The sequence below is a fragment of the Vombatus ursinus genome, unplaced genomic scaffold (genome assembly GCF_900497805.2).
Source record: "Vombatus ursinus unplaced genomic scaffold, bare-nosed wombat genome assembly UNPS02014791.1, whole genome shotgun sequence".
NCBI lineage: Eukaryota > Metazoa > Chordata > Mammalia > Diprotodontia > Vombatidae > Vombatus > Vombatus ursinus.
The window spans coordinates 45,754,059-45,764,265 of NW_020954569.1; the positions used below are offsets into that span (position 1 = coordinate 45,754,059).

The 10,207-nt window shown below is 39.2% G+C and overlaps 1 protein-coding gene across 1 annotated transcript in view; it reads right to left on the bottom strand.

Moving 5' to 3' along the window:
- Positions 1–9,944, bottom strand: part of SLC6A19 (solute carrier family 6 member 19) — a 43,275-nt gene extending 33,331 nt beyond the window's left edge. Inside the window, exon 1 of the mRNA XM_027869079.1 lies at positions 9,743–9,944. Coding sequence (XP_027724880.1) covers positions 9,743–9,944 — 202 coding nt within the window. The remainder of the gene's footprint in view (positions 1–9,742) is intronic.
- Positions 9,945–10,207: the final 263 nt, after the last annotated feature.

Consider the following 10,207-nt stretch of genomic DNA (forward strand, 5'->3'; position numbering starts at 1 on the left):
GAAGATGAGTCTTCCTGACTCCAGCCCCAGCATTCTATCTGCTGCACCACTTAGCTGCCTGAGTTGGTTATATGAATAGGTAAGAAGGGTGTTCTAACTAATGGAGAGTTTCTCATACCAGTGAAATCATGGGAGGGAGGAAAGAAGGTAGAGAAGGTAGAGAAGGAAGGTAGGAAAGGAAGGTAGGGAAGGAAGGAGGGAAGGAAGGAGGGAAGGAAGGAGGGAAGGAAGGAGGGAAGGAAGGAAGGAAGGAAGGAAGGAAAAAAAGGTGAAGAGGAGTTCTCTGAGGGGAAGGAACCTCTGCTCTGGACTAGGTAGACTGCTGGATGATGCCTTGGGGGCACCAATGAATCAGAGAGAACTAAAATGGATTTTTAGTGAAATGGTGACTTTAAAGAGAAGAGATGAGGAGAATGAAGCTGATTCAGACTGGTGAAGCTATGGAGTTTGCCTATTAGACAGCCTTAAGTACAAGAACTGGAGGTAAAAATAAAAGATGAAAAGCTCAGTCTGAGGGGAAAAGGAAGGAAGGAAGGAAAGCCAGGATGTGTTACTGGATATTGAAGTTTACCTAAGAGAATTAGTAAAAGTTTGTCAGATTTCCCAAGGACAGAGCCCAGGGAAGCTGGCTTGGATCAGATGCTGACCACACTATTGTTGTTTGTCCTTCATTCTTGAAGAGGACCATGACATCAGAGAGGTGATGCCATAACATGCAAGTGAATTGGATTTAAATGAGGGAGGACTGTGCAAAGTCACCAGCCTCACTTTCTCCTCCAGAGCCATCTGGGTCCAGGGGCCAGATATAGATCAGGATGATAGGAGATGGCCCTGGATGCAGTGGGAGACCTTCGCCTTTTTAAGCTACGGTCTTTAACAGGTCTGTTTGTCTGAGGCAATGACCATTCAGAGATTAAGGCTAGGTAAGAAATGAGGTGGAGAATAGCCTCTTTCACCTAGTCAAAAAAAGTTGCTATTTATATTCATTCTGAACCTTTCAGGGCCCAAACAACCACCAAGCTGGGGTTAGCCTGTGACCTATTGTTGGCCAGTCAATGAGAACCAGTGTGATTTGGGCTTAAGGCATGGTCCTTAAGAAAAAAATCTAGCCTGTAAAACCCCAAGATGTTTTGAGAGGTTTCAGTGATCAAAATGTACATTCCTTTGGGCAGAGCAGGTAAGAGTGTGATACCCTATGTGGTCAGAGGGGAGGGAAGGGAAAGAAAGAAAATTTTGAAACAGCTGGAACCAAGAAGAAGGGTCAGAAAATTGGAAAGGGGTAAAAGCATAGAAGTTCTTGGAAGAGCGCTGCTTAGTGTTTTAAATGTATGCCAAGTTAACTGATCAACAAACTGCTAGATGTGTCATCTAGCTCTATTAATAATCAGGGAAACCTTGCTGGCTAGAGGGAGCCTAGCTTCTAGGGATTGCTTGGTTGGGGCTTCTATTGCCTATTTCCATAGACCAATATCTCTCAATGTCATAGAATACTAATCATTACATAGCTCCAATATCTTTAGGGACTTGGTTAGACAACCTTACCAATTCCTTCATTTCTGTTGTTGTTCAGTCATTTTTCAGTCTTGTCCTACTCTTTGTGACCCCCTTTAGGGTTTTCTTGGCAGAGATACAGGAGTGGTTTGCCATTTCCTTCTACAAGTCATTTTTCAGTTGAGAAAATGGAGGCAAACAGAGCTAGGTGACTTGCCCAGGGTCACAGAGCTAGTAAGTGTCTGAGGGCAGATTTGAACTCAGGTTTTCCCGACTCCAGACGTAGAGCCTCTATATATTGCATCACCTAACTGCCTCAAGATTTCTCCAGCACATGTTTTTGGTGGTTTCTCAAAGAATGAACAAGATCAAGGCTTTGACAAGGCTTTGCCCATTCCTTTCAATAAATTTGATACCTTTAAAAACTATATTAACTTTATGAAGCATGGGGAGAAATCCAGTCATTGACTGAATGGTGTAGGGTAAAGAAGATGTAGGTCTAAATACTTTCCGTGCTACTTATTACTGGCGTGACCTTTGGCAAATCCTTGTGGGGTGTTGTGAACAGAGTGCTGGACTTGGAATCAGGAAGACCAGGGTCCAAATCCTGCCTCAGACTATGACCTTGGGCAAGTCACTTCATCTGAGACACAGTTTCCTCATTTGTGAAACAAGGGTGTTGGGCTCAATGACCTCTAAGTTTCCTTTCAGCTCTAAATCTATGACCCTATGATCCACATCTGGAAAATGAAGAGTCTGGAATAGATGCTTTTCTCTTCCTGCTCTCTGACCACTTCCTTTACATACTCACCAAACACCTTTCCTCTCCTTTGCCCCTTCAGTTTTGTAACCAGGAACCATACTCAAATCAACTATGTCATTGTTCCTGGACAGGGTGTTTCACTTTATGCTTTCATGGACCCATTCACCACCCCAGTAACTTTCCTGATCAAAGTGCCCCATCTTGGCTAATGCTTCCCTAAATGTTTTGTGTCTCCCATGAGGATATAAGCTACTTTGATGGCTGGGAATGTCAGCTATTTTTATCTCATATACAACACTTTACACAATGCTTCATACATAGTACTCCTCAATAAGTACTCTTTCATTCATTTATTCATTCCAGACCTATGATCTTACAATGCTATGAATAAGGTTTTAGAGACTTTCCTAAGGAACCTAACAGTGTCTTAGTCCCAAGGTATAGGCATTAACAGAGGAAACTTTTTATTGTTGTTCAGGAAGGAAGCTCTTATTAGTTTCTTATCTGGCCCTTGGTTCAAAAAGGAAAGCATGATGCTTGGTACCCAGATTGCATATCTTTGAGATTTGAATATCCGCACTTGCTGAGGGGAATGTGAGTCTTCCTTCACTTTCCTGCTAAGTTCTGATTATCAGTTTGGAAGTAAAAGCAGTGATGAGGGTGTTTTTCCCTTCTGTTTTCAAGAAGAAACAGTATTAATCATTATTAAAGTACAAACAGATCTCTGTTGCCGAGACAGATCAATGGCTCAGGAGACTCACTAAATCCTAGAGAACACATATTTGTAGATTTAGAATCCCATGAGATAAACTGCAACTCGGTTAGGTACATAACATATTGTCTTTGCTTGCATGCATCTCAAAGGCTTCCCAGTTACTCTGAGAGGGAGGTTGAGGGAAGCTCTTCCATTTAAATACCTAACAAATAAGATTACTTTATCATTTTATCCCAGAATGGGGAGTATTTAGTCCTGAAAAAGAGATTTAGTGCTGAAAGGAACCTTGGAGAATAGCTAGTTCAAAGTCTTTATTTTATAGATGAGGAAACCCAGAGCAAGCAAAACTTTCTGCCAGATGTCAAGGTCCTGCAGGACTCAGGTCCTTTTTCTGGAGGACACGTTTTTAGCCCTAGTCCTAATACAGACCTTTCCCTTTGCCCTTTTCTGAGCCCTCAGCATCCATTCGCTCTTCTCCCCTCCCCATACCTCCTAGCACCCTGTGTTCTCCTTGGTGCCCTTCTTACCACAGTGGAATGAGATGGACTATTATTCTGTCTGCCACCTTGCCCGAGGATCCAGGCCCTCAAATGGGGAGGGATCCATAAGTGGGTAAAGAATTACTCAAAGATGGCTGCTGCTCTTCAACCCAACCTTAGCCTCTGTATTAAATTCAACATTAACTCTCCCTAATTCCTATTCTCTCCTGCCCTTTTCCTCCTATGCACTCTGGACCCCTACACTGCTGTTGAAGAATGGAAAATGGGTAGAGGGTTAGAGGATCCAAGTCTGAATCTTAATTCTGTCAGTAGCCACATGTCCTTAGGCAGCCACTTTACCTTTCAGGACCTCAGTTTCCCCATCTGTAAAATGAAGGGATTAGGTTAGATGACCTCTAAGGTCAATTTCAGCTCTAATTCTATTTTTCTATGCTCCCAAATCTCTTCTCACATTCCTTTCCCTCCTCTTATGTTCACTGAAATCTGGCTTCTTCCAAAGGAAGATAACACGCCTATTGGCATCGTTTCTAAGGCTGGCTATATCTCTCATAACCCTTGACACACAGGGCTGGGAGGAGGAGTTGGCTTATTCTTTGCTCCCCAATGCTATTTTCAGAGCCCTTCCTATTCCACTATCAGCTGCGACCACCCCTGAAGTTCTCTTCATTCTATCTAGATCTTTGCCTTTGCCATCTATGAACCTCTGTCATTCTTCCTCCACCCCAATGGTTCAATACCTGGTTCATAGTCTTCTACTCTATCCTACCTTCTTAACCCACTGACAACACCCTAAACTTCTAGTTCCTTAATCTCCTCATCTCTGTCTTCTGTCAACCTCAACCATGCATCTTGTCCTATCCAGTCATTTTGCAGTTGTGTCTGACTCTTCATGACCCTATATGGGGTTTTCTTGGCAAAGATACTGGAGTGGTTTGCCATTTCCTTGAGGAAAGTGAGGCAAACAGGATTAAATGACTTGCCCAGGGACACAGCTAATAAGTGTCTGAGGCTGGATTTGAACTTAAGAAGATGAGTCTTCCAGACTCTAGGCCTGGTACTTCATCTACCATACCAGCTAACTGCCCCAACCATGCACAAGAAACAGTCTGTCCTCCTCTCCCCCCGCCCCCACCCAAACATTTTCTTCCAGATCTAAGAATTTCCAGTTAAGTGGCTTGTCTAAGGTTACACAGCTATAAATAGCACAACTGGGATTTGAACTCAGATCTCCTAACTCCAGACTGAGTGTGCTTGCTATACTAAACCACACCCAGTTCCAAATGTTTTCATAAGACCACTGAGTTATGTCTAAAGATCATGACTCTTCATTGTTATTCATTAGTATGGGAAAGGCATTGTGATACCGTGGAAGGAAAACTGGCTTTAGGTTGAGGAAGCTGGGTCCAAATTTTACTTTTGACACTACCTGTTTGACCTTGGGCAAGGCATATTGAAGGAGCATAGAGCAAAAGAGCTGGGATTATGACCAAGGGTAACTTACCCAGCAAAATTAAGTAAAATCCTGAATGAAAAAAAAAAAGGAACTTAAATGAACTCAAAGACTTTTTTGTGACAAAATCCCTAGAACTTAAGGGAAAATTTGACATATAACATCCAGGAGAAATATAAAGTAAACATTAAAGACCAATTATAAGGGACTCAATAAGGTCAAATGGTTTACTTCATATATGTGAAAGTATTAGTAGTGCTTTTATGACTGTCATCATTATATGGGTAGTTTGAAAAAAAGGTGTGGATTGAGCTGAGTAAGATGGGGTGATTCTAAAAAAAAAATAAAGTAGTGTAGGGAAAGATAAAAAAAGAGTAATTATCTCATACAAATGAGGCATAAAAGGAAAAAATGATACAGAAGAAGCTAGTAGGGGGTAGGGTGGGTAGTGCTGAAATCTTACTCTCATTGGGAATGAGATAAAGAGGGAACAATATATATATATATATATATATATAAGGGTATAAAAATCTTCTAAATTCAGAAAGATGTAAGAGGGCAAGGGTATAGGTGGGAGGAGGAGATAAGGGAGAGACTCTTAGAAGGGTGGATAGGTTAAGGAATAGGAGGGCAAGGTAGGAAGTAAAGGAGTGAGGAGGGAAAGGGTAAATAAGGTAAAAAGGATAATGAAGAAAAATAAGAAAGAGGAAAATACACAACAAGTAATTGTAGCTTAGAATGTGAATGAGATGAATTTGCCCAGAAAATAGAAATGGATAGCAGATTAAAATTTTGAATTCAATAATATGTTGCTTTCAGGAAACATTATAAAAATGAGAGATATACACAAAGATAAAATAAAGGACAGGAGTAGAATTTAGTATGTAAAAAAAAGCAGGGATAGTAATAATGAGCTGGGATAAAGTTAAAGTTAAAATAGATTTAATCCAAAGTGAAAAATAGAGAAACTACATCTTGTGTCAGCAATATTATTCAATATTGTTTTAGACCATTTAAAATACCTAGACAGTATAAAATACCTGAGCACATACCCTCCAAAACAGACACAGGACCTATATGAACATAAATCATTTTTATATAAACAGATTTAAATAATTAAAGTAATATTTATTGTCCACAGGTAGGTAAAGATAATGTAATTTTTAAAATGACAATTTTACCTAATATATTTATTCAATGTCATCCCAAATACATTATTAAAAAAAAATTTTGACCAAGTTAGAAAAAATAATAACAAAATTCATTTGGAAGAACAGAAGGTCAGGAGCTTCAGAGAAACTAGGGAAAAAAAGAAGTAAAGGAAGTAGATTCAGCAGTATCAGACCTTAAGCTGTACTATAAAGCAAGAACTTTGTTGAAATACAAAAAGGATAATTTCAATTATTTTAAATTAAAATGCTCTTGTATGAATAAAACCAATGTAGCCAAGAACAGAAGGAATACAGAAAATTGGGAAAAAGACTTTCATAGACAATCTTTCAGATAAGATGTGATTGGGTAGGAATATTGCTGTGGTATAGCAAATGATGAGCTGATTCAGAAAAACATGGAAAGACCTGGACTCATAAAACAAGATGCTATCCACCTTCAGAGACACAGATGATAGGAGGAAATAAGCATAGTATGGTCTTTATATACATATATATATATGTGTGTGTGTGTGTGTGTGTGTGTGTACGTGTATGTGTTTATCTATATCTTTGTGTATATATATATATACACATACATATATGTGTGTGTGTGTGTACATGGGTGTGTTTATAGATATCTTTGTGTGTATATATATATATACATATACATACATATATATGTGTGTGTGTGTGTGTGTGTGTGTCCTCACTAAAGTAGAATCCTATTGGTGTGTGTGTGTGTGTATGTATATCTCCACACTTAATTGTAACCTTCTGGGGAAGGGGGAAGGGATAAAGTAAGAAGTGCACAGCAGAGAACAAAAGAAAACCAACAAGGAAGCAAAGAAAAGCAAGGCAGCTTTGAAAACAATGTGTAGTATTTATTATATAGGTTTTCTTGAAATGGAAATTTATTGTTTTGTATCGAATCTTGTCTTATAGTCTGCTGTGTACATGGCAATGTTGGGGTTTTTTTCTCATTTTGCATTTAAGTTTACAATTTTTAAAATTTATAAAATTTTAAAAAAAACCACTTTTAGGTTCAGCCCCTTTTTCTATTTCTTAAAAACAAACAAACCCAGAGACTTGACTTTACCAGTCTTTCAAATAGTCAGAATTGACCTTAAAATTCTTTAAATAATTGTTTGTACCAAACAACACAACAATGCCAGTATATCTGGTAGTAATGTACAGAAGTGACTCTACTACTTTCATTCAATGAATTTAGAGTCATGAGCAGCCTTAGAGATGAACTGGTTCAATCCCTACCATTAACAGAAGAGGGAATGGAGGCACAGAGATGGGAGGTGCCTTGTACAAGGTGCAGAGGCCTTGTCCATTGATACATAGGTAACAAATAGCATGATAAAGGTGTTTCTAAGGTGTCTGTTAATGGGTTCTTTGCAAATAGAATGCTACCTAAAATACCACACAGAAGAGGTTGCTAGTTGAGCCTTTAATGGACCTTTTGCAAAGGGAAGAATCCCTCTGTAGACTGTGATCACCCTCAATTTCGTTTGTCATTACTCAGTTTGGTTTCTCATCTATCAAGCTTTCTGAAATCATGGCTCACAAGTATGTGATAAGACCACTGCTAGAGGAAGAAAAATGTGTACATTTGTAAAATTAGCCTCTGGATTCCTTAAAACAGTGGTTCTCAAACATTTTGGTTTCAGGACCTTGTTATGCTCTTAAAAATTACATAGGACCTCAAAGAGCTTTTTAAAAAATATATGATTTAAACTGTTGACATTTGCCATATTAGAAATTAGTATTAATATATTTTAAAGTATGCATTATTCAATTTAAAATAATAAATATAAGTAACATAAATAACACATGTTTTATAAAACTAATTATATTTTCCAAAAAAAAAAATTTAGCGAAAAAATGGCATTGTTTTACATATATTTGCAAATCTCTCTAATGTCTGGCTTTGAGGAAAACAACTAGGTTCTCATATCTGCTTTTTGTATTCAATCTGTTGTGATATGTTGTTTTGGCTAAAGTATATGAAAAAAATCTGGCCTCACACAGATTCGTAGTTGGCAAAATGTCAGTATTACTACAAAAATAATTTTGTCCTCATAGACTACCTGAAAGGGACTTGAGGATCCCCAGGGGTCCTCAGATCACACTTTAGGAACTGTAGCCTCAGGAAAAGGCAGTACAAAGCTAGGAGAGCAGCAGTTGCAATGCACATTTCTATCATAAAACCTAAACTGTAGTGGTTTATAAGCCCAGACTTTTCTTGTGTATGTTATATGCTGCAGCTCCTTCCCCCAGGTGCAAATTTTCCTCACTAAAGTAGAATCCTATTGGTGTTCTTTATAGAAAGTATACATCCTCACATTATTAGTAGCCTTACAGGATCCAAAAGGTGAAATAAGTATGTTAACATTTAAACGGGTTGCATTTTCCTGGAGTACTTTGCATCTCTCTTCAGCCTTCATCATATGTTCTTTCTTTTATATCTCTATATCCTCAGAACTTAGCACAAAATAGGTGATTAGTAAATGTTTCTTGACCACATGGGGAAAAGCAGGAAGGCCTATAGGGAAAAAAGGAAAGGGGATGTGGAGGGAGAATTTACTTTCCTAAGAGAGCATATTACAGCTTGTGTCTGTCCAAGCCCACAGGAGACATGAGAATGCAAAATGAGTCAATTCTTCCAGAATATCGGGAGCTCCCTTGAGGAAATATCACCCTGGCACTTTGGGAGCTGCAATCACTCTTTCAGGCAAAAGAGATTCATTCAGGAAATAAGTTCTTTTGGCACATAAAGTCTTTATGAAAAAAAAAAGACTTTATGATCCATGCTAGAAGCTCAGAATGCATTATCATTGCAGCCTTAAACACATTTTTTTGGTTGCTGTTCAGACCTATGATTTTAATCATGCAAGGGAACTTCTGGTATGAAAACTTTTCCACACACACAAACTGGCAACTTATCTCTAACTTTGCAGCTCAGGGAGTTGACTGGGGAGCTGACTAGTGTCAGAGAAAGGACTTAAGCCCAGGTCTTTCTGACTCCTAAGCCAGCATTCTATCAAGGGTCATATTGCTTCTGAAGGTAAAATATTTTTGGGAAATGATGACAAGAACTACAGACAAAAATCCTTACTTGATAAATTATATAAATAAAAAGTAAAAGTTTGGGATCAAATGCTTTTATCCCCACCTATCTTCTCTAGTTCTGTCCCCTGCAATCTAATGGAGGAGAGAGTAGGAAAGAATCAGAAGAATAAAAGTGTGTGCAATCATACTACATTGAGTATATAGAGCCTGCCAGATCTACTCTTCCCCCAACATAATGGTAGAAACCCCAGGGGAAGCCGAGTGAGCTACAGAGATGGCAGTGGATACTCTCCCATCATTTTTGCCTGTCCTGTACATATACACTTAAACCCTGGGCATAGTGTCGACTTCAATTCATTTCAGCTAACACTTATCCAACACCCACTTGGGCAGAGGCGCATTGTATTAGGCACTGGTGGAGATTTAAAGGTTAGATGAGAATGATTCCTGCCCTCATGGAGCTTTTAGTCTAGAGCTGAAAGTGCATTTGAGTTTTGTAAAAAAGTCTGCCCGCCCATTGTGCTGTTTAACTCAGCAGCTGCCACTGGCCCCACTCCTCCCACGGGCTACATAGAATAAACCGAAACTACATACCTCCTCCATGGTTCTGACAGAGGTAAGGAAATCGCCACACATTTCCTAGCCCCACACAAAATCCGATGCAGGTTAGCATGTACTGAGCCTTGTTGTCCCATTTGGGTCTTGATGCTTCCTCTTCTTTTTCAATGGTCTCAAGTTCGTCAAGTGTCGTTATCCTATTCTCCAAGCTCGGATTAGGTAGCACAAGCCTCACCATGGTGTGATTTTCCTAGGACCTGATTCTACTAGCCCAAGCAAAGTCTTTGCCAAGTAGTCAGTGAGATATGGCAGTCTGAGGAGAGTGGGAGCTCTAAGGGCTAACTTCAGCTATTTATAGTGAACCTTTGACACTCTACCTCAAGCACCTGAGGCAGAAGGGAAGTGTCAGCAAATCATTTGATTCAGTAAGTCAACTCATTGCCCAGGCACTTATTAATGCCTTATCTACTGAGATTCCTGCTGAACACATTCAGCATTTCT